This window comes from Microplitis demolitor, chromosome 5, assembly GCF_026212275.2.
Source record: "Microplitis demolitor isolate Queensland-Clemson2020A chromosome 5, iyMicDemo2.1a, whole genome shotgun sequence".
Classification (NCBI taxonomy): domain Eukaryota; kingdom Metazoa; phylum Arthropoda; class Insecta; order Hymenoptera; family Braconidae; genus Microplitis; species Microplitis demolitor.
This window is the reverse complement of record NC_068549.1, coordinates 687,718-711,463: the sequence shown is the minus strand read 5'-3', so window position 1 is coordinate 711,463 and position 23,746 is coordinate 687,718. Positions and strand designations below refer to the sequence as shown.

The 23,746-nt window shown below is 34.9% G+C and overlaps 1 protein-coding gene across 1 annotated transcript; it reads left to right on the top strand.

Moving 5' to 3' along the window:
• Positions 1 to 208: 208 nt before the first annotated feature.
• LOC103569200 (nuclear receptor subfamily 6 group A member 1) lies at positions 209 to 4,570 on the top strand. Its single transcript, XM_008546376.3, has 4 exons — positions 209 to 424; positions 1,873 to 2,331; positions 3,099 to 3,176; positions 3,309 to 4,570. The coding sequence occupies exons 2-4, from the start codon at positions 2,071 to 2,073 to the stop codon at positions 4,212 to 4,214; spliced, it is 1,245 nt and encodes a 414-aa protein (XP_008544598.1). The 5' UTR covers positions 209 to 424; positions 1,873 to 2,070; the 3' UTR covers positions 4,215 to 4,570.
• Positions 4,571 to 23,746: the final 19,176 nt, after the last annotated feature.

Below are 23,746 nucleotides of genomic sequence, written 5' to 3'. Positions count from 1 at the left end.
AGGAGTGAAAGGAACTGGTAAATTGAGGAGAGCGAGTGAGTAAAAAGATTCTCAAGAAAAGAGAGAACAAGTAAGAGAAGTAAGAGATGTTTAAGAACGGGGAGAACCGCACAAGTACTCTTATGTGTTTTTCAAGTAGGTATAGGTGAGATAAGGAAGAACCGAGCAAACCAACTGACTGACGATGTAGTTAAGGTAGGGGATTCAGTCTTGCTGCCACGTGCTTCACGAGCGCACGCCCCGCGCTACGCCGGCCGGTCTGCGAATTCAAATTTCTGTCAATCGAATTTCAAATTCGTGACCAAAAATTATTTTCCACCCCCGCAATCTTCCTTCGCGCTCAGTAATTATGTTTCTTTTTTCTGGATATTTTTACGTGACATTCCATTAGTATGTAACAGTTTTTGTGTTATTTTATAAGCATGTGAGTATTTATTTGTTAATTTTGAAAATATTTTATGTGCTCCAGTGACTTTGTGTTGGATTTTAAAATTTAATCACGTGGATTTTATTTTATTATTTTTTTTTATGGGAGTGCGAGTGTGAAGCGGCGGTTTTTTCTAGTGATTTGAATAAATTAATTTTTCGTGAATTAATGAGTAATTTTTTTGATAAAAATGATAAAATTTAAACTAGTAGATACAGATTATTTTAATCAGACAGTTCAATAATTAAAAGATAACTTCGAGTCATAAAATAAATTTTTATATTAAAAGTCAAATAATAAATAAATAATATATGTGAAAGTGACGTTAAAAAAGGAGTAAATAATCTTACGATAATTATAAATATAAATATAATAATAAAAAGGAAAGATTAAGATGAAGATGGTATCAAACTCTTGGCAGCGAAAGAGGGTGGGAAGGGTGGGGGGGAACCGTGTGTCTGAACCGGTATGGGTATATAACATAAACGACTCTTAATTAATTTGTCATTAGTTAATTAGGATCGCGGTCGTAATGGGTAATGAAATATACCGGATGCCGAGCGTTGCCGAGAGATATTTCCATGTACACATTTGATTTAGGTGGTAGGCCGAGGTATCAGAAGAACGACCAGAGACACACGTCCTCGGCGGCCTCTGCATCTGAGAGACTTCTTGTACTGATAAACTCGCCAGATGCACTGACAAAAAAATATTTATTATTATTATTATTATTATGAAATACACATTGATTTATAATTCAATTAAATGTTTATTTATTTAGATATTATTTGATTTAATATTTCTCACGTGGTGTATATCACGGCAACGGCTTCTGCCTCTGTTCTGAGAAGAAAATTTTATGTTGTTATTATCGTTATTTTTTTTTTAGAATTATATTTTTTAAATGTTAGTCCCAACTCTTAACGCCTTTGAAATCTTTCTCCACCCCCTGCCTCTACATAAGACACGCGGTTTAAATTAATATGCACTCGACACTGCAATTAACCGTGATATTTTTTACGCCTTCACCGTGAGATATAAAAATATATTAAAACGTGACAAAAGGTCACTAACCTTTCATTTTTTTTTAATTAATTATTTTATTATTTTTTTTTAACTAATACGCTCAATTTTCTGCAGCTTTTAGATTAAAACTCAAATAATTCGCAAACTATTGGATTTACATAAAAATACAAAGAATACTTTTTTGTAGGAAATTTAATTCTCTATAAATTTGTTTATATGCATTTTTGACGTATCTTTGATAGTTTAGTCAGAAATAGAGAAATTGCGAAAAAACAGAATTTCATAAAATTGTCTTAAAAATTTTTCGAATTTTTACAAATTATTTTAACCGTTAAATTTTTTTCTAATGGTATATAAATATTGAAAAAAAAAAAGAAAAAAAAAATTAGAGTGTGCTATTTATATTGGAATATTTACAGAGCAAAGTGGACATTGGAGTGGACGTCCCGGAGAATAAATAATAAGGCTCATAAAGGACGCTTAGGAGTTTGAGTAACGGAGAAGCTTAACGAGGACGAGGGAGAAGTCGATTTAAAATGCGAAGGAAGTGGATGATGGGAGTGACAAACGGAAGGGCTCTCGGTGGCCCAACGTCTCGAAGATAAGCGCGGCTCCGGATGGACGTGGGCGATCTGTCGAATGCGCCAGGATTGGCTGCCAGTGGAGCAGCCGTTCTCGGTCCCGGTGGCTTCGCGCCCACTACTTCTGGATTTACTTCCATCAATATCAATAACAATAACAATAACATTAATAATAACAATAACAGTAACAATAATAATAATAGTAGCAGTACTCAAATCGGGGGCAGCTTACACCCGAATGCTGGATGGTGGACTCCAAGCTCGACGCTCGTTACGGCCCCCGCAAACGCCGACGTGGTAAAAATATTTGTTAACAAACTCTTATTTGCTCATAATCCATCCTCATCGAGATTCTTCATAAGATTACAGGTCTTTAAAGCTCATTGTCGGTTTATAGAATAATTTCACCGCTGATAATGAGTAATAACTGTGCGAGAATTATTGTGATTATGATTATGATTGTGATTGCAATTGTGATTGTAATATTGTATATAAAAAGTTTCGAGTCTGTTGTTGCTTCACGACTGGTGATTATCGTTTCTACGTTTCCTCTTCGTCATTTCCCTTTACCCGTGATTTGTAAGTTACCGAATGACCGAGCAAGAGAGCAAGTGAGTCCGTGAATGAGTGAGTGAATGAGCGAGTGAATGAGCAAGCGAGCGAAAGAACGAATGAGTGAATGTGTGTAGAAATTTTATGCCGGTGTATGGCTATTATTACCTAATGAGACGTTACCCGACGGTACGGGTGCGATCAGAGTATACTGAGGGTGTCTTGGCCCCAGAGAATTATTGAGCCAGGTCACGGTTTATCTCCCCACGGGTACTTATTATTTATTTTATCATTTACCAGTCCGTCATCTGTTTTATTTTTATTTTTACTTTTCTTTATTTATATTACACTTTATTGTTTTTAAATTATTAACCCTCTTCTGAATAATAAACACCAGTAATTAAAATTTTTCCGATTTCACTGTAATTGCATTAAAAAATCCTGTATTCTAATATTACAATATTTAAAAAAAAGAAAGTAAATAATAATCTGTTATTTATTGTAATTTTAAGATGAATCAGTTGTGCCGAGTCTGCGGCGAGCCGGCGGCAGGTTTCCACTTCGGAGCATTCACATGTGAGGGTTGTAAGGTCAGTAATATGAGTAATACTTACACAATATAGTAGCAATATAAAAAAAAACCGATAATCAATTTACATTTCAATTTAAATCTCCGTATAATTTAAATCTTCAGTGTAATATAATCTAATAAATTGTTTCAGTCATTTTTCGGGCGAACCTACAACAATCTGGGCAGCATATCCGAGTGCAAAAATGGCGGAGTCTGCGTGATAAACAAAAAAAATCGCACGGCGTGCAAAGCATGTCGTTTGCGCAAGTGTCTGATGGTCGGGATGTCGAAATCTGGATCCCGGTACGGGCGGCGCTCTAATTGGTTCAAAATCCACTGTCTCCTGCAGGAACAGTCGCACCAGGCGCAGCAACGGCTCAAAGACTCAACCAAGTTACCTTTTGACAAAGTCCTGACTTCGTTGGATGCTGCCAATAATAACAACAACAACAACAGCAGCAGCAACAACAACAGCACGAATTTTGCAGCAGCCTCAGGTCAGGGGATACCTGACCGCAAAGAAGATCCAATTCTGTCACCAAGGCTACCCCCGCGTCCTGATTTGCTGCCCCATGATCTGCTGAGACCCGAAATAACCCGGTTTCCATTGTGGCGAGGCCCTCCCTTCTTCCACCCCCTCTCACCGATGCAGCTTCTCAACACACCGTTCTTTCCGTTCCAACAACGCTTCATGGTCCCTTACATCAACAGTCAAGTGAACCAGCAGGTCCCCGTCACGAGCTTGTCCAGCTCCTCAAGCGAAAGCGTCTCGCCGCGATCCACCCCTTCCCCAAAAGGGTTCCTGCACCTCGAAAAGTCTGAAACGAGCAGCCCTCCAATAGGAGGCGACAAGAGCCTCGCCTTTCTGAAATCTCTTGGCCCAGAGCAAGAAGAGCCGATGGACCTGAGCAGGAAAAGTGCGGATGTTAAAGATCTGATAGACGATAGCTGTGATTCTGATGATAGCGTTGAAGAAAAACCTGAAATTGCTGATAATGTGGAAGATAGAGTTGAAAACGATGCTAATCCACCTCTAGATCTTAGTTGGAAGACATGACATCTAATTATTAAATATTCTTGGTATAAACAATTGAATTTAATGAGTTTCTATTTAAAAAATAAACAAAAAGTGACTTTACAACAAAACTCATTTCAGTATTTAAGAGGCACTGTGTGTTGTAAATTGTGATCAGTTGTTCGATAAAATGGCCGCCAGTGTAACCAAAATGGCAGACTCAAGTGATTTAAATGAATTGGTGGTAAAAATAGTATTTTCCACAAAAAACAATAATTGTAAGATAAATATTATCTGGTAATTTTGTATTGTATATGCTCAAGTGTTTATAATTAATGTCTAGGAAACGAGGCCAGTGTGTAAATAATAAAATGTTTAATAAATAATATTTAAATGATCTTTAGCCATTTTATCAAATATTTATTTTATGTCCGATGTCTTAACATTTGTTTTAAGGATCTGTTACGAGTGTAAGGATGTACGGTATGTTTGTAGTTAATTTTTCGCTTTAATATGTCAATACCTCGAGTTTATTTTGTTCAAGATCCGCGTATTATGTTGAGGATGGGATATATCTCGTGACGTCGTTTCTCTAGCGAGCCACTTGTTGTAAGAGCCAGGCTGATGCTGACTCGGTACTTAAACATCGGTCGTACACCTATCTAGCACCTATATCTACAAATACCTTACAGCTAAAATCTTACTCCAAAGATATTGCTGAAGGATACAGATAATGAATAATAACTTATTGCTTATTATTATTGCTTTTGACTTAACACCGTTCGTTCGCAGCTTGTCGACATTCTTCATCCAATCCAGTCCACTTTGCCGCATAAATTAATTTTACCATTACTCAACTACCACCTGAAATTAAATTACCGCCACCCACACAATCGATTTCCTGTTCTCCTGGTTCCCTAGTCTCCTGTTCACCTGTTCGACGCTGGCGAGTATAAAAGTTTATTATTTAAAATTTCATTAGAGAGAGAATAGAAATAGCCGGAAGAAAAGGTTGTTAATCGGAAAGTCCGAGGTGTTGCCGGGTCGTGGGACCAGGCATGAATCTTTTACCAGTATATCTCTCGTATCGGCATTCAATCGATCCTATCACCGATACGATGAATGAACATTTTTCGTTGGGCCTGGCTGCTTGTAACCGTGTATACGTACACACTTTACACCATAGATCTATAGATCTATTGATACTAATACCACTCATACACTCATACATGCATTAATCCTCACACATGAGTATTTTAAAATAAAGTGTACAGTATACTAAAACATACAAGTTTAGATTCTAAAGATGGTGCATGGCGTGTACTAAAACTCAAAGATTACACTTTTATGTCCTGAGATCAAAGTGCCTCCGTTATTCGACGCTGCGTGGCGCTTTCACCGATCGTCTGAGGTACTGATCATCATCATCATCATCAGCATGAGGATCATGAGGATCATGAGCATGACCGTCATCAAAAGTTCGGGCTATGCGGGGTTTATAACCGAGGTTAAGTAAAAAATCCATTTATGTTTATATTTATATTTATGTGTGTGGAAGTCATAGAAGTTGAGTCAAGTGAAGTGGAGAGAAAGAGAGAGGGAATGGGCATTGGTAGTGTGGGCGTCGAAGGCGTGCGTGGACATGAGCAAACGCATTGCAGTTGAGTATAAAACCTCGGTATAGAGTAGTATGGATGGGAATGTATGCACCAAGTCACGGGGGTTAGGTGTAGAGGTGTAGAGGTGTAGAGCGAGATGACCGGCTATTAGTGTAGAGTGAGGAACGAGGAGTGAGGAGCCAGAGAGTGTAAGGTGAGGCTGCACCTGCGTCGTCTATTTCCTCTGTTGTGGAGCCAGGTTGACAGTCCGGGGTCACAGTCGCCATCAGTCGACGTCCAACAGCCGATTCGCCAATGGAAATTCATAATTGTCGAGGTTTTTCACGCGACGTTTACGATCGACACGACTAACTTTACTCGCTAGCTATTTCATTTCGTATTTAGAGTTTTTTCTTACATGATTACTTTGCACGCTTGTTCCAATAGAATTTTTATTACCGTTTTTTTATAATTATTTATTTTTTATTTATGATAACTTTGAGTTGACAAAAAAATTAATGGAATTAATTTTTTTAAAATTCAATTTTCAACAAAAAAGATCTCGAATTTTTTTTTCATAAACTCAATAGTTTAAATAAGAAAAGGTAAACAGAATATAAACTTAATTGGCAAACGATATTCCCGAGAGAAAAGCCCTTCTAAGGGATCAGCGAATCATCGATTGATCGTTTTGATCCTTGTTCGCAAACGAGACGCGCTGTCCAGTCACCATTGCGCGGGAGTTTGTAAATCCAAGTCACGTATGTCCCCACTTTTATTCCTAAAAAATAAACTTTACTTAGTTCCCTTCTATCTGGCCATCAAAATTATTTCACCCTCACTCGGGCACTTGCCCGCGTAATTATTCACCTAAAAATTTATACACATCCATATATTTTTTAAACTTGTCGACTAATCATTATTGTAATTCTTTACTTCCCACTGATGTCACCAATCAAGATGAGACGAAACAAGACGAGCAATATTGCGTAATTTATTCACGTTATTTAATTCTCAACGTTCCGTTTTATTGGGGGACATTACACTTGCTAGTGATGTTTATAACGTTAAAACGTTGGGAAGAATTTAATTCGTATGTTTACGATCACTTGGAAATTATCATGAGGATTTGAATGCCCATGGCTACACCACTTACAGAAATTAACCACAAAAAAATATTTTTTTATCTTTATATATTTTAATTATTATTATTATTTTTTTTTTTTTTTTGAAGACTCAAGATACTTTATGTCATAAATGTTTTATAAATTTACTATTTGAGGATAGCGAGTCAAATATCACCCAAGTACATTCAACATTCAACATTCAACACTCGACACTCTTCGATCTGCTGGTCTCGATGAGATGCTCGATATGATGATACGGACAGACGGGAATTAACACCAAAAAGATATAAATATGACGCGAAGAGGATGAGTAAGAGGGAATATTATTAATAATTTATGTATGATTAAATCAATATAAGACCACTGGATTGATGTAATACATCGATATGAATTTTTTAAACTCCGTTGACAATATTAACATTTTTATAGACATTGATTGACCTCTCGACGGAGACTTTGCCTATTTTTGACACATCCGTAATGTCTTTCTGTCATATAACACCGATATGTGATCATTTAATAGCTGATACGTTAATTATTTGCGGTTACCCGGGTTATAAAATTATTTTTATAAGTAATTAATATTCGGATTTTATTAAAATTTTACAGGCTTTAAGTCTTTTCGTGAATTTACGTTTTTAGTGTGGCCGTAATGGATCAGTTATGAAAGTTTTATCTTCTATAATTATCACTTTTATTCCTATATCAAATTTTGTATAGAAATGGAACTCATTTTCTCAACCTGGGGTCCAAATTTTGATAAATTAATTTTTTTTACTCACATGAAAATTTGTCCAGAAATTCTTATAGTATAAATATATATCAGATCATAAAAATATATGTCTGCATAAATACAAACGTCTTTATTCATAAATAAATAAAATCCCACAATTTCACGAGCTGAAAACCGTACGACTTATTTCACCCATTTATTATTGTGGTCCTTCGAGCCTTTTCATTTCTGATAGGGTTAAGTGGGTGCGACCTCATGACGCTAAATAATATCGAGGCTGCACTCTGCCTGACATGAGAGTTTGCTTCAGTGTCATACGAGTTGGCTTGGACTTTAAATATTATTCATCGCATTATATCCCGTCCATACTTCGCCGAGCACACAAACTCGCCTTCACTTATATCCTGGCCACTTTTCGTCCCATTTTACTTATTGCTAAAAAAAATATAAATACAAATTGAGATTCGAGTGCATGTTAATCATTGGGTTCTGCTGAAATTTGTCACACAGTCAGCAAATAAAAAAAAAATAATGCAGTTCGTTAATTGCGCTAACAGTTTAAATAAATGCGTTTTAATGAAAAAAAAAAAAAAAAAAAAAGTATAAAATGTCATTGAGAATTTCTGAGGTTAACAATTTCTACAACGTAGTAACCTTGTGAAATAAAATATAATTTTAATAATATTGTTATTATTTATTCTGTTATTATCACTGTAAAATAATGGCCTGAGAACTGTCAAGAAAAATAACCAATGTACGATATTATAAATAACTTTAAATTATCCTTAATTAATAAGGCATACACATGTTGGCAGGGGGGCTACGACATGAATTCAACAGTTGAAGATTAAAATATATACACATATGTATGTACATAAAGTATATGAGGTGGGGTATATGCTTCAAATTCGATGTACGCGGGAATCCCCGCGGTCTTTCTCGGTATATTACACGGAAAGACGGGATGATACACCTTACCAGGACTGTAAAGCTCTGGACTTTATCGTCCACGCGCCCATATAATGGCACTTTCATTACCGTTCTTTCTAATTGCCCGGCATTCGAAGATACCGCCGCGCCGAGACTTATCGTAATTATATATGTTTGCATGTATAAAGACAGAAATCACTCCTTCATAACATGATTTTCATCTACCCATTTGCAATATTTATGCCCACATTATTTTTTAAAAAATTTTAAAACCAAACCGCAACTCTCTACATGACATTTTGACATTTTACCTCTGACATCATTTTCATTTACACGTAAAGACACTTTTTATCATATATATATTATTTTATTTGCTAATTAATTACTTTAAAATATAAAACTTTTTTTTTATAGTTTTAGAAATTCGCCTCAAGCTATTTTGAGTAAAATTACTAAAAATAGATTTTTTTTTGAACGATAATATTTAAAAATATGTAAAAATAAAATGGAGTTTTATTTGATATTTTCGATATTCAGTAGCGTCTACACTATCGATTTACCCGTAAATATCATGATGTATATAAATGTATTCGGTGTCCTCTTACACAGTTGTTGTCCTGGTACATACGTACTGAACCCCAGCAATATAACATCCAGTATATATGTTTAACCAGAAAGCGAACGACAACTCTTAACTTACGATTTGTTTCGCGAGCAAATGCTTGGCTGCCGTCTCCGATCGCGTCCTCGTCCTCGGTACAACTCCTCTAGCAACAGCAGCAGCAGCAGATCTTCGGCCAATAATTCTCCCGGCGGATAAGATCGACATTAAAAGCACCCGTGAAACGTTTCCGAAGTTGTTATCGTGAATTGAGCGAGTATCCGAATGCAAAAACAAAACCAAAAGTAAAAAACAAAAAAAAAACCCCACATATAAACGCCGTACACCTGTAACTCTTTTCTCAGCACACATCTTCTCGCGGTCATCTCACTTTTATTCTTTCTCTCTCTCATGTTCACTCTCTGGGTATCAGTTGCTGATCGATTCAGCCCGTGGGTGGTCTCTGAACCGCACGTACTCGAGCGGGTAACCTTACTCCTGCGTACCTGGTGTCTCAAAGCGCCTGAATAGGCTAGTTGTCTATCAGCAACTGAGGCCTAAATTCACCCGAGCCCCCTGGAGCTCTGGGCCCTGGCTCCGCCTCCGTCCCCAAAGTCTGCAAAGATCCACAGTCCTAGACAATCCGCGCCTCGATAGGAGTCTCCGACACTCTTTGAATCCTTTGTCTTAAATTATGACGATTTCAATTTTAAATAGATTGTTACCACCCGGTACGTGGAATTGTGGCCCCCAGGACCTCTTGTAAGATACAGTGTAAAGGATCCAGAGACAAATGACGTACAGGAGTGGTAACCAACAGCCTTCCGGTGATATCGGATCTACCGAGGCGTCGGTTTAAGAATCACTTCGACCCTTTCTACTTACTCTCTCTCCGTTTCCATCCCTCTTTCTCACACCAATAATTCTGCACACCCGAGCACGAGCCTCTTCTTCGTCTCTTTCTATTCACTTCTCGCCGTAGATATTTTTCTTCAGCAAAGAGAAAAAAAATATTTCCAAGTTATTCTTCGGTACGTGGGCTTTTGACACCTATCCCACAATGTCTTCAAGTCAAAGCTCCCTTTTATTAAAAAAAAAAAAAAAAATGGGATTTACTCATGAGCATTTGCCACATTTCCTTCAATTATACGAGCATCAGCTTTTAAAAAAATAATTAATGAATAAGAAGCCCTTTTAATTTATTAAAACCGATAAAATTGAATGAAGGCTTATTATTAATAAGAAAAAGAAATGGAGAATGATAGGTGTTTATACGTGACAAGAGGGCAGCACTTAAGTAATAATATAACCTACATTATGTATTCATACATCGGAGATCCGAGTGAAGTACATCGCGAGTGGCACCGCGACGAGGGTGGTCCCTCTCCTCTGTGTTGAGTAAAAAAACAAACATATATATATCTTTCATAAATCTGGAAAATATCTAGCACAGCACCATAACAATAACCATAATGCTGGTATATACCCGAGTGGAAGAAGAAGAAGGAGGAGGAGGAGGAGGAGGAGGAGGAGGAGGATAAAAAAGTAAGCGTGTGGCTACGGTACTCGAAAAGATCTCAATCGAAGATACGAGCCAGAAATATAAATAAAAAGATGTTAAGATAAATTCACATTATAATAAGGATAAATAGTAATCCTCTGGACAAACTGCTGTCAATTAATAAAAAGATGATCCCTGTCAAAATATAGGCGGTTATATTAGCGCGAGGTAATCTTGACTAATAAGTGTCGTTGGCATATTTACCTACACACTAAAATATAATAATGTAGCCTACAACAGACTACTCGGAGACCAGAGATTGCCAGAGACTGGAGACCGGAGACATAACCTCCCTCGACAACAAGAATATATATTTATTGTGTAAAAAGGACATGAAAGACCGGGTGTAATATGTTACTACTCGAGTTATCCCAGCCGGATCTTTAAACTTTATGCTCTTCTGAATGCAGGCCTGGTTGCTCTAACCGTGATGCAGCCAAAGAGACCCAGCTAAATACAAAATACTATACATTTATATTTGTATATATATATGCACATTTAAAATGTATGTAAAGCAATTGACCGAGTATGAGAGATGTAATTTAGCAGGTTGGTAATGCTCCTGAGAAAGAAACGACCAAAAGACCTAGACTCTATATCTAAGCTCGCTAAAAAATAACGCTGATATTAATACAAGAGGTTATTTTATTAATGCCCGACTGCACTAAGAGTCGGAACCTCTGGTTGGTTAATAGCAATAATATCCCGACACTTTGGTGTTACAAATATATTTTCTCGCTTAAAATCGTGGTGGTGATTTAGCTTGCTTGGTCATTACTCGATTGATGTTAACATCGGGGAATTAGACGGCTGTGAAGATCAAAGAAGTTGATGACTATGCAGCGGCTTTGGCCCGCGAGGCATCAGGAATCTGTGGAAAACTCTTAAATTGCAGAGTGAGGTTGGATTGTGTTCTAAATTCGGAATTGAACACTTAGCCGACGGAGATGTCGGTATTGAAGGAAATTTTATTGTTACGTGACTGGATTAGACAGACAGTGAAGAAGCATGGAGGACAAATGACATGCGGCGAGGAGCCAGGGGCTGCAGTTATACTGGATGGTCGTGTGTCAGGATCCGTCATTACCATCATGATGATGATCATCCTCGTAATCGTAATTCCCAGGACCTTTTCGACAGGATCCGAGGTAATCGATTCTATCGGAGTAGTGTAAAAGGCGCGATACACTGTGCTTGTATTTATAGAGATATAGATATACGGATATGGAGAGGAACAACTTTGAGATGAGGAATAATGTAAGCAGTGGATCGGGAGGCGTTCGCGGAACAATCATCACTAACTGCGCATACGGTATCATTCCCGATATATCCATGACGATATCTTGTTACGTGATAGTCGTTTGTAACTGACTTATGGTCCGTGCACGTATCAACCCTACGGTTTAGAATAGACCATGACCCTAGCAATTTATTTATTTATTTATATATATATATATATATATATAGATATAGATATAGACTGACTAAGAGTCTTTTGGAATTTTATTATTAAATTTTTTTTGTAAAATTTTCTTATAACGGAGACAAATAAATGGGGAATATTCTGTAAATTACTGTCAATAATAATAATAATGTAATAGTATTTTATGAATAGATATATGTGCTAAATAAAATCGCTGCTGCCTGAATTAACGGCCGAGTACTATATTGGATACAAAGATAGTGTTGAAGGAAAATATTTTCATGTGCATCTTAAAAGCCAAACAACGGGAGATGTAGAGTGTCTTAGGATACTGTAAAGTGTTAAGGGATGCTAAAGAAGGTGTGTCGGTTGTTTAACAGAAGTGACAGAAAATACACGAGACAAGAAAAATTGATACAGTCAATGTCGCCGAGAGGTCTAAGTGGCGACGGCATTCAGCCGAGCACCGCCTCGCTAATTTTCCGTCATAAAGTCCTTCCACGAGGATCCAAATAGGCATTGCAGGAAGGATGTGTGCGTAACGCGAAGGCAGTCGGCGTATTAATTTCATTGGTAGTGGCAGCGGACTCGGGGAGCTCGGCACTAAGTGCAAGGAGTTCAAAAGAGTGGAGGTGCAAAGTGGGGCTACACGAGGTACGCATGCTGCCTCGCGACTCTGCAATGCTGCTATATACGTAAATGCAAATTTACGCCCGTTTGTTATAAACGATAATTCATTTTGCGCGTGCGTTAACGCTGCTAACTTTCAAAACAACTTGTCTATTGTTTTATGTTTATTTAGTTTTCGTGTTTTAAATTATTTTTAGTACACTAGGCTATTTATATATTTTTTTTTACATCAAGTATTCTCTGCCATTAGTTATGAAATCAAAATTTTTATCTCAAATTAATATCGAGCCAATTAAAATTGATGATTACCAAGAGTTTAATTTACCACCAAAGGATTCTTACGAAGATTGACAACAAATCTCTGTCAGCGAGAAAAAAATTACGCTCACCACCTGGCGGTCAACTTTGGAATCCCGCGAAAATTCAAATATTTCTACAAATTTAAAATTAAAACAAATTAATTACTTAGAAAAAAAAAAAAAAAGAAATGAATTTGTAGTTACATCTAATTTAAGATTTTCAGGATGAAACTTTTCTTACGTTAGGTCGTAGGTCATGAATTTACAGAATACAAGAGAATAAAAAAGGTGGGAGTTTAGCGATAGTGCGGGAACACGAGACGATGGGCGTAGCTGAGATTTGATGTAGATCCGAGCCTCCACCTCTTCCTCTTTCAGCTCCGTACCAAATAAAACGCTAAGGGATAAGTAAAGATACTCTTGTCCAGATCCCACTTAATACCTTATCCTGTTTATCCTTTTCTCCTTCCCAGTTTTATTATTATTTTAAATCCGTTTTTTATCTCCCTCGCGCACGTACGCCCAGCGTGTGCGGAAATCTCATTTTGTGTATCCACTAAAAATCCGACAAGTTTCTACATACATGCATACATACATCCAGATATTTATACTCCCTATGGGTTTATAGATATCTATATATATATATATATACACATAGAGGCGACTTCTCAGCGGGGGAGAGATATACCCCGGTTAGCAGATCGGATCAAGTCTCCAACTCATGTGTGCGACAGCGTGGAAACACACATCTCACAAATATACACAAACCAAATAATCGTAAATTATTTTTATTTTTTTTTACATTATATATTTAATTATTTTTTAACAATTTTTATCTTACAAATAATCAATTCATAACTTTATTTTATTTTATCTTATTTTATTTACTTATAATTCGACCATTAAATTTAGTTTAATTTTTTATTTATTCCAAATGCTCACTGGCGTCCGCATGCTCAACACGAGCTGGAGGAGGCCAAAGTTTGCCCCCCACGGCGTCTTTTAATTTTTCTCTCTTCCTCGGCTGAGAAACCGCGAATTAATGGGGCGTAGCGCGTAGCCGCGGTCCTCGACGACTTTAATTAACTGTATTCAGCGAGAAAATTTCAGTTATTGCCATTCGTCAGCGCATTTATTTTATTTAACGAAAAGTTACCCAAGAATTTACTTTATTTTTTACCGTTAATTATTATTATTATTATCCATTTTTTTTTTTTTTTTTTTTTTTGCTGGAATCCCGACCGAGTGATAATTTATTTAATTAATTAATTAATAAATTTGATATCAATAATAATTATGCAAATAAGTAAATAAATATATACTTGAACTTTAGTGAGTGAAGGATAAAAATGTCAAGATGTTAATAAATAATATCCTGCGGATTAAAGAGATGTCAATACTTTCTTATATTTTAAGTCTTGTGCAGATCAATTGATTATTAATTTTTTTTTTATTTATGGCTTTGAATTGTACTTGTGTATGTATAAATATATATATTAAAAAGATATAGGATCAAAGTGTTGACGAGTGGTCATAAGCGTGTTGACGTGTCGGCGTTCAAGAACGCAAGCGCACGTCAATTACCCAGGTGTGGATGTAAAAAAAAAAATTTTAAGATACAGTGAAAGAGAACTGAAATGAAGGCGTGGATATATATATGTATACATATATATGTTGAGGATCTGTATTATATGTAATGTATATAATAGACGCAGCATTGTTTCTTCTTTTGAAAGCGGTCTAACGTTTTTAGTGAGAATATTCTCGGTGGTGAGAGATGATAAGTATTGGAGAAAAAAAATAATAGCTGACATGCTGCAACATGTTTGCCGTGTCATCGTTCTCAATTGGACTGATTGATCCAGAAGAACTAATTGGCAAACTAATGCGTTTCATCTTGCCCGACAAAAGACCCTGGGTTATGATTTTTTGTTCGTTTTATTAAATTATCATTTGGAATCGACAAAAAGTCATTTATTTAATAGGATCATTGTGAATTTTTTTTTTATTTATCATTATAAATATTTATTCATTAATTTATCATAAATTTTGATTGCCTAATTAGAGTTACACTCCAAAAACCCCTCGGTTCTCTTTACTAAGGTGCAGGTAATTATATAATTTATTTAAGTTATAGGGCGATAACTGATACGTTCAGGGCGACCCCCTGCACAAGAAAAATGATAACAGCAATTAATTAAAGCCGCGGTTTTAGCGGGAGAGCTATAGGCCTCAAAAATGGGCCAAAATCACCGATTTCGGCCACAGAATCTCAGAAAAAAATATCAAATTATGAAGTTATAGGGCGACAACTGCTTAGGAGCGTTCAGGGCGACCCCCTGCACAAGAAAAATGATAACAGCAATTAATTAAAGCCGCGGTTTTAGCGGGAGAGCTATAGGCCTCAAAAATGGGCCAAAATCACCGATTTCGGCCACAGAATCTCAGAAAAAAATATCAAATTATGAAGTTATAGGGCGACAACTGCTTAGGAGCGTTCAGGGCGACCCCCTGCACAAGAAAAATGATAACAACAATTAATTAAATAATTATAATGATAATAGTTAGACCCGAGTTTATTTTGCTATAGAGCAAATTAGACTTAGAGTTAATAAATAATACTGGTATTAATTAACAGCGTATCTAAAAAATATTTTCTCAATGAATACGATGGAAATAAAAAAAGTAAAACATAAACGATAAAATTAACCATAAAATATTAAGTGATAAAAATAAATGAAAGGCTCAATCAATAATTCCTGGATGTGAGTGTTGTCTCGCGTGGGCTTTCTATCCCATACATAACAACGGCAACAGCAACAGCAACAGCAACAACAACCAGTATGCGTGCCAATACCACGCACCGAAGAATCGCGGTAACCCTTGAACCTCAGGCAGGTGAGGCTCAATATTTTTATTTCGGTTTATTATTTCCCTTTTTATTTACCAACACTGCGCTGCATTGTACGACCCTTTGCGACTGCAGCAGACTCTTGGCGAGGAAGAAAGAGAGGAAAAGAAAGAGTGAGCCCGTGCAGAAGTAAATAATACGGAGAATAAAATCCTGAGAGATATTCACATTCACTTAGTATTGCGAGGGTTAAGATTCTCGGTGTCAGAACCAGGGAATCGTGCTTTCGATTGGCCGAACTGTAGTTCTATGCACATAAATATACATATATATATAAGTGATGTAAATAATTCTATTGCTACTTTAAAACTATAATCTTATATATTTTTTTAAAAAATCACTAAATATATTTATTATTATAATTTTTAAATTAAATTATAAAATATTCAGAATAAAAATTATAACTCAAGAATTCCCAATTATTATTTTCAGTAATTAAAAATTAATTAACAATTTTTTTTCATTAGGAAATCAATATTATTGGTAATTATTTATTAAGTGTACTATTAAAATATTATTAAATATTATGTATTATGTAATGATTATTATTACACTTAGTTAGTTCTCATTGGCAAAGATAACCAAGTCCACATATGAAATACATTAAAGATGTGGTTTTGCGAAAGTTCGTAATCCGAGCGGTGGCAGTATCGCTGCCGGAGAAGTTGAGCCGCTGGTGGACTGCACGGAACATTAATTGCCGCAATCGTATTGCGTGTTGCTGATTGCCGCAATTCAGTAGAGTACAACCCGAACCCCGAGTAGGAGTAAAGCCGCTGGAAACGTGGAAAACCGTGTACGCGAATGTCGAGCGCCCAACGGTCTCTGGAGATTACAAGAGTTCCTCGGATACGTAAACGCTACAATTATTAATCGTTAGTTATTCTCATCCAGAGCCCAGCGTCTTCGTAATATATATCAGCCTAGCGTCCGGCCCCGTGAGAAATATACATTTACTTTGTAGTATTTTATCCGAGCCCCATAATTATCCTCATATTCTATAATAATTTCAATTTTAAATATTTTTCAGAATTTATTCAATTTTCGCATCGTCATTAATTTTATTCAATTACGAAATTATCATTCACGTCGCAATAGAGGCAAAATCAATTATTATTTTCTATTTAAAATATTTCTTAAAATCAAATAAATCGGATGTTATCGAATATAAAATTCGTTATGACCCGGAGTTACCCAGATTTACATCAATTAAAATTGATCGACTTTGGAGGCTTTATATGAAACTTTACCTCAATAAAATTTTAATTGTTGTTGCTGGCGTTTCTTTAAATAAAAGAACCAAAATTGGAATATATATACTGCATCATTCATTTTATGCTTCTTTACATCAAGAGGAAGCCTAATAGTTGTCCATTAATACGGACAACTACCTAGTGATTGAATAAGTTGACTGTTAGTATCCAGTGCAATATGTCAAAGAGTTACATATTTATGATTGTTATCATTATTGTCGTTATGACAAAAATTACTTTCGCGGCTTATTTTGATCTAAATTTCTGCAAATTACATGGACCGGTAAGTAACTAATAACGACTGCAAAAAATCATTAATTATTTATATATATATCTTTTTTTTTTCTTAGTGCTCAGACGATGCGCAATGTTGCTCAAATTATTGTCGGAAGTACATGGATATCAGTGGGACGATAGTGCCTATGTGTCAGCCAAAATATGCTTAAAGTACAAACAGTAATTAATTATAAAGAAATTAACTAATTACAATTGATATTTGAATATAAGTTTAATTGTAAAAAATTAATAAGTGGTAAAAAAAAAAAAAAATACGAAGGTAAAATATTTTTTGTTGTTTTTTGCTATTTATAAATTACTGGTTGACATAAAATCGATGGCGAGGATGTTTTTGTCCTTGGATAAGTAATATAATATACTTGCATCAGAAAATGAATTACATGACCTAAGACCTGACTTGGGCCAGTGTCACGTGGCCGGCATAAACGTGACGTGCCGTGAAATATCCAGGTAATGGCCGAGTGGACATTTCCAGCCACCGAGAGCTATCGAGGCACCGTCTCGCGGATGTATGAGTATGGGCTGCGAACAAAGTCGATAGGGAACGCGATGAGTAAAAATATTAAATAGAAAATGTCGACGTCAAAGACGACACTTCATACCACTGAGCTCCATTACTCTCTTCTATAAATACTTATTATTGTACGCGATAATTCCACTGGCGTTGAATTTCATTTTGAAAAAAAAATTTATAATACTAGAAATTAAAATATCTTTAAAACTATTGGATTTACCTAAAAATCTAATCAGACCTTTTTTGTAGAAGATTAAATTTCCTACAAAAACGGTATCTGGATATTTTTTTGTAGAGTCAATAATTAAGAAATTATCTGAGTTTGAAGTTGAATAAAAGTAATTTGTTGGTGAAAAAAATAAAATATTTAAAAGTTTATTGGAGGTCGATCGTGTGTGGTCGTTGGTGAATAGGGGATAGATTAGTACGATCAATCTGCGTCGATCTGGGTTCATCTTAATGCCCTCATTCGGACCCTTTTGCCTTAGCCTTAGCCTTTATACTCTTCTTCCTCTTTTTCTCATAAGCTCCCTCCTCCCAGGCAGAACCATCACCCACCGGAGGAATAATATGTATATATATATATATGTGTAATATGTAAGTATGTATTATAATATAGTTTTTCTCAGTATCACGCCCCCGTAAAACGTTAAACTCTTGCGTGGTCTGGTGTTTAGTTCTCGCGGTAGGTTATCCCGTGATATAATAACGCGGGGCCAGGATCCATGTGGATAGGACTCGCGGTATGTAGTGCTTCGGAGCGTGTGTGTGAACATTAAGATGTCGTAATCGGCGGGCGAGTGAGTATGAGCGAGGGGAGTAATATCTCTATTAATAATGTAATTGCTGGGCGCCCGAGAAGAGATCGTGCATGCTCGCACGACCATTAGGCGGCTAAACTTACTCTCGCCTCTTCTCTTCTATCCCTTATATTTCATCTCTTTCTATCAAGTCCTCACATGCACACACGCACATACACACACATGCTCATATATGTGTCTTGTAATACTTATCTGTGTACGATCTTGATCCTTAACATTAAAATCACGCCCCCAAAATGCATTTACTATCGCATCATAACCGTAACGAATTTTATACGATCACGCAAATTGACTGTTAACTTTTTTTCTTTAATTATTTAAATTATTTATAAATAATACACGAGATTATCTTCATTATAATTATATTTAAATAAATAATTTTACTAACTCCCAATTATTTGAATCACCACAATGCTAATAATTTACCCGCGTAAAGAAAAAAATTCGAAATTTGAGACAAAGTTCGAAATGTAGAACTTTTAAATTTATGACAATTGAAATTTTTTTTTTTACGCGAGTAATAAATAAGTAAACATGTTGTTATTTATTATTATTATCAATAAAATTGAGGTTTGTTTAATTATATATCTGAAAGGAATACATTGAACTTGTGGTGATTGTTTTGTGCATTAAAGTAAAATTTTTTCGTAAACGTTAACGGCTAGCCGGCAATAATTCCGCTTAACAATTTTACAATGGCACGTCAAAGAGTTTACCAACAGAACGGGGCTCAGTGCATACACCTTTATAGTACTCACCTTTTATAATACATTACATTCTTTATGACCAGGGACAATTTCTCGAGAGTTACCTGCGTCGTTTCACACCGGGCCGTTATCCATCCTCTCTAGTCCTCCAGCTCCAGCAAGAGCTATCAGCAAATCATAGTCCTGAGAACACACTTCACCCATCAGCTAATTTTTTACTTCCCGAGCATTAGACATTACTCATACACACATTACTACATTTACCGCTAATAAAAACATAAATACAAATAAATAAAAATGTAAATATAAATATATATATATATATATAAATGTTTGCAAACTCTCTTACTTCTTATATATCTACGGCTTCTTCAGCTCCTTTATTACCGCAACTAAAAATATCACTATTAATATTTAACTTTCTGACCACCCACGATTTTTATATGTTTATTTATTTATTTATTAATCGAGCCTCTCAATCTCAGATGTTAACTAATAAATTAAATAAATATATAAATTCAGGTAATTGTGAGGATTACAAGAGTTAATTATTACGATTCATTAATTCATTAGCGCTGAGCTTTCTCTTGCAGATGTCGATCGATTGATCAACTCAAGTCAAGTGGACTGTTAATAGCAATCTAATAATAATCATAATGTTTATATATTTACATACATTTACATTAGATGTGTGAGCACATTGATTGGGTTGTTTCATGTAGGATATGGTATATATATATATATATATATATTTATATACATATATGGGATGTGTGGTGTACGATGTCTGACGAGAGTCACTGCCACCCAGTTGATCTCGGGGTCAATGAAGCCGTTTAATGATGAGCATTGACAGGTGGGTTCTTATTCAAGGGGTTACTCAAGAGGGCTGTCTATCTTTACCATACAATCGTTAATTTACCATAGAAATTTATATACAAATGCACTCTTATTTGCAATCTTCATTTTTTTGATAAACCGGAAATTTGATCATTTTTCTTAACAAATTTTTTAAAAGAGAAACTAGTGGAGATAAGCAAAAAATTTGCTAAAACTTTTTTTAGGAAATTTAATTTCCTACAAATTTGTATTTCTATGTTTTTATTGTATCTCTGATAGTTTAATGGGAATTTCGATTCAAAGTTAGGTAAAATGAAAATTGTTACTGATTATCATGAAAATCTTTATGGTTTACTTTAAATTAAAATATCTTCTGAACTATTGGAGTTGAAGAAAAAAGTCATGAGCGTTTTTTTTAGGTAATTTAATTTTCTACAAATTTTTATCCTTTTATTTTTGTCATATTTTTGATATTTTAACCAGAATTTAAATTTTAAGTTTGACAAAAATATAAAATTCTATTAAATTATTATTTATAATTAAAATTCAAAAAAAATCATTGAACTTACATATAATAAATTACAAATTACATATTTTTTATCAATACCCAATTGTGCAAATCAAAAAAATGTATTTTATCTCCACGCCAATTTGAATAGTGATAAAAAATGTCGAGTTAAATTTCGACAGCAATCTCTTAAGTCAATACCTGTAATTAATTCAAAATTTAACTACCAATAAAACATAATCGGGATATAAATATATGTATATTTTGTGATAAAAAAAATATCTGGTTATTTATGCGATCAAAAAAAAAAAAAAAAAAAAAAAAAAAAAAAAAAAAAAATAGGAAGCGGAAGACTCCACGCAGTGACGACTTGAAAGAGCAAATTGACGCAGACGATTCACACCCGCCGGGCGTTCTGCGCACCGTTAAATGCAGTCGATTCATCATGAAATCATTCGCGCCAAGAGGAACCATTTATATTAATGAATGACTTATTAATCATGCCACGTAGTGTGTATCCTCGGTTATACACACGAGTATCAATTATTTTCTCGTTGGCTGATGGCTTTTACGTCCGTTTATACGTCCAACTACAATTTCGTTAAATCACCTGTATCTACTCAGACACCAAGGGTAAATACTCACATTATACTTATATTACATCCATACCCACATCCACCCGTCATTATACTCGTACTCAGTACCCAGTGTACCCATGGGCACTCCCAACAAAGACACGCTTTTATTTTTTCAATTTGTCACTCCGATTATTTTTTTCATTATTATTTACATACTTATCTTATATTATTACTTATATATTTGATTAATCACACAATTAACTAATTTCACAACTCATTATGGTTAATTTGAATCTGACAATCAGGATCTTAATTAAGTATTCATGTTTTCATACACTCGTAAAAAACTCACAGCTGCGCATTTAATTCAAATAAATTTTTAACTTCCCGCCAAAAATATCGAAAATTTTCAAAAATTCGGTAAGTTATTGGGAAGTTTCGGTCCGATTTTCGAAAATCGAATTTTTAACTTTTTTCTAGGGTGGGGTAAATCGGTCACTCGGAACAAAATGTTCATCTAGTAGAATAAAACAAAATTTTTAAATTGATAAAAAAAAATTGACAAGTAGAAAAGTCCATTTATGATCAGACAGAATAAAAATAAAAAAAATATGAGAATATTAAAATTCTCCGGATAAACTCGTCCTAAATATAAAGAAAGCATCTGCATCTCGGGTATCACGTTACCGGGATCAAGATAATTTAGCATTCGTGACTCAGCAATTGCTTGGTGCCACCAAAAATGACGAAATTATTATGATAATTAACTCGAACCCCCCTAATTTCACAAGCACCCCCTCCCCATACATGAACACAACAAAAAAAAATAATAATTCGGCGGACAATAAGACTGAACGATTGTATCAGGATCGTTTTATTATGGCTGCGACCACACGTCGAGCACACGCACACGATTGATTGCACGCTGGAGAGAAGAAAAAAGAATTATAAGTTTGTGGGAGTAAAGAGAGAGTTTTTAAATGTTACAAAAGAGAGAAGAGCACAAGTACAAGTTTAAGTATGAGCATGAGATTCTAAATAAAAATAAGAGACATGAGTTTTACGAGAGCGGAATGGTGACACCTTGATTGTAACACGATACTTTAGATTCCGGGTCTCTTATTATTTTCAAGACACAAATACTTACGACTATATATTTTTCACTTCTCTATATATATATATATTTATGTTTATGTACACATAAAAAGGTCAACGACCAGTCTTAAATATTTGCCGTCATTTAATATCTAATTAACCGACAACTTTTAAAAGTTAATTATTTAATTGTCCTATTATTTATAATTCCAGCTCTCGTCTAATGTACACAAGTTTTTTATGTCTCATTTTTTATACTCATATTTATTTCTACATCTCTGTTTACTATAAACTATCATTATTATTATTGACCATTTGAATTTATTCTATCATTACAAAATTTTTTTTTTATAAAACCAAGTCGAGTAAGTTTGTATCGTATATTTATCGACGACTTGATAAGACGCTATGCCATTGTCAAAGTTCACCGTCGAATTATCTAACAATTTATCTCAATGAACATTTATTGCTTTATAAAAAAAAAACATTTAAAAAATTACACTTTAAATAAAAATATTAAGAAAATTCTTACTATCGTTGAGTAAAACCCCGCTTTATCCTTCAGATTTGAACTAGAATATAAATATTGTTATTAATAATCAACTATATCAAGTCCGACTTTCGCAATCTACAAGTCGCATAGATCATGAGAGCCACAGATTCATATATTTTTTTACTATCCAAGTACGAAGATAAACATATATTTTTAAACAGTAACTGACATATCCTACGAGTATAAATCCAGTTATTAGATACATTAGATATTGTGTGTACATGTAAATAATTAATTCACCAACCGATTTGTTTTTCTTTACAAAATCATGTCGAAAATAATTTATTTTGTTTCAACCATCGGATACTTAGCATCTGTCATTCAGACCTGTCAAGATAAAGGCAATTGGGTAAGTTGTCATTATAATTATAAATATCTATCATTATAATAAATTAATTGATGGAGAATTTGGATTTAAGTGTCACCCTATCTCGGGCTATGGATGCTGTGACGAATGGTGGAGTTGTTCAAACGGTTGGTTTTCTTATGGAGTCTGTACGTACACACTCGGGAATATTTTCGGATAATTATTTCTACAATAAATATATGACGCCTATATCAGTTATCATTCATTTTAACTCAACACGAAGAAGTG

Excerpts from the sequence above, each read along its gene's own strand:
- LOC103569200 (XM_008546376.3), top strand. The coding sequence starts at position 2,071 with ATGGACGTGGGCGATCTGTCGAATGCGCCAGGATTGGCTGCCAGTGGA. Across the intron at positions 2,332-3,098 it reads CCCCCGCAAACGCCGACGTG|ATGAATCAGTTGTGCCGAGT; the intron begins GTAAAAATATTT and ends TGTAATTTTAAG. Across the intron at positions 3,177-3,308 it reads TCACATGTGAGGGTTGTAAG|TCATTTTTCGGGCGAACCTA; the intron begins GTCAGTAATATG and ends AAATTGTTTCAG.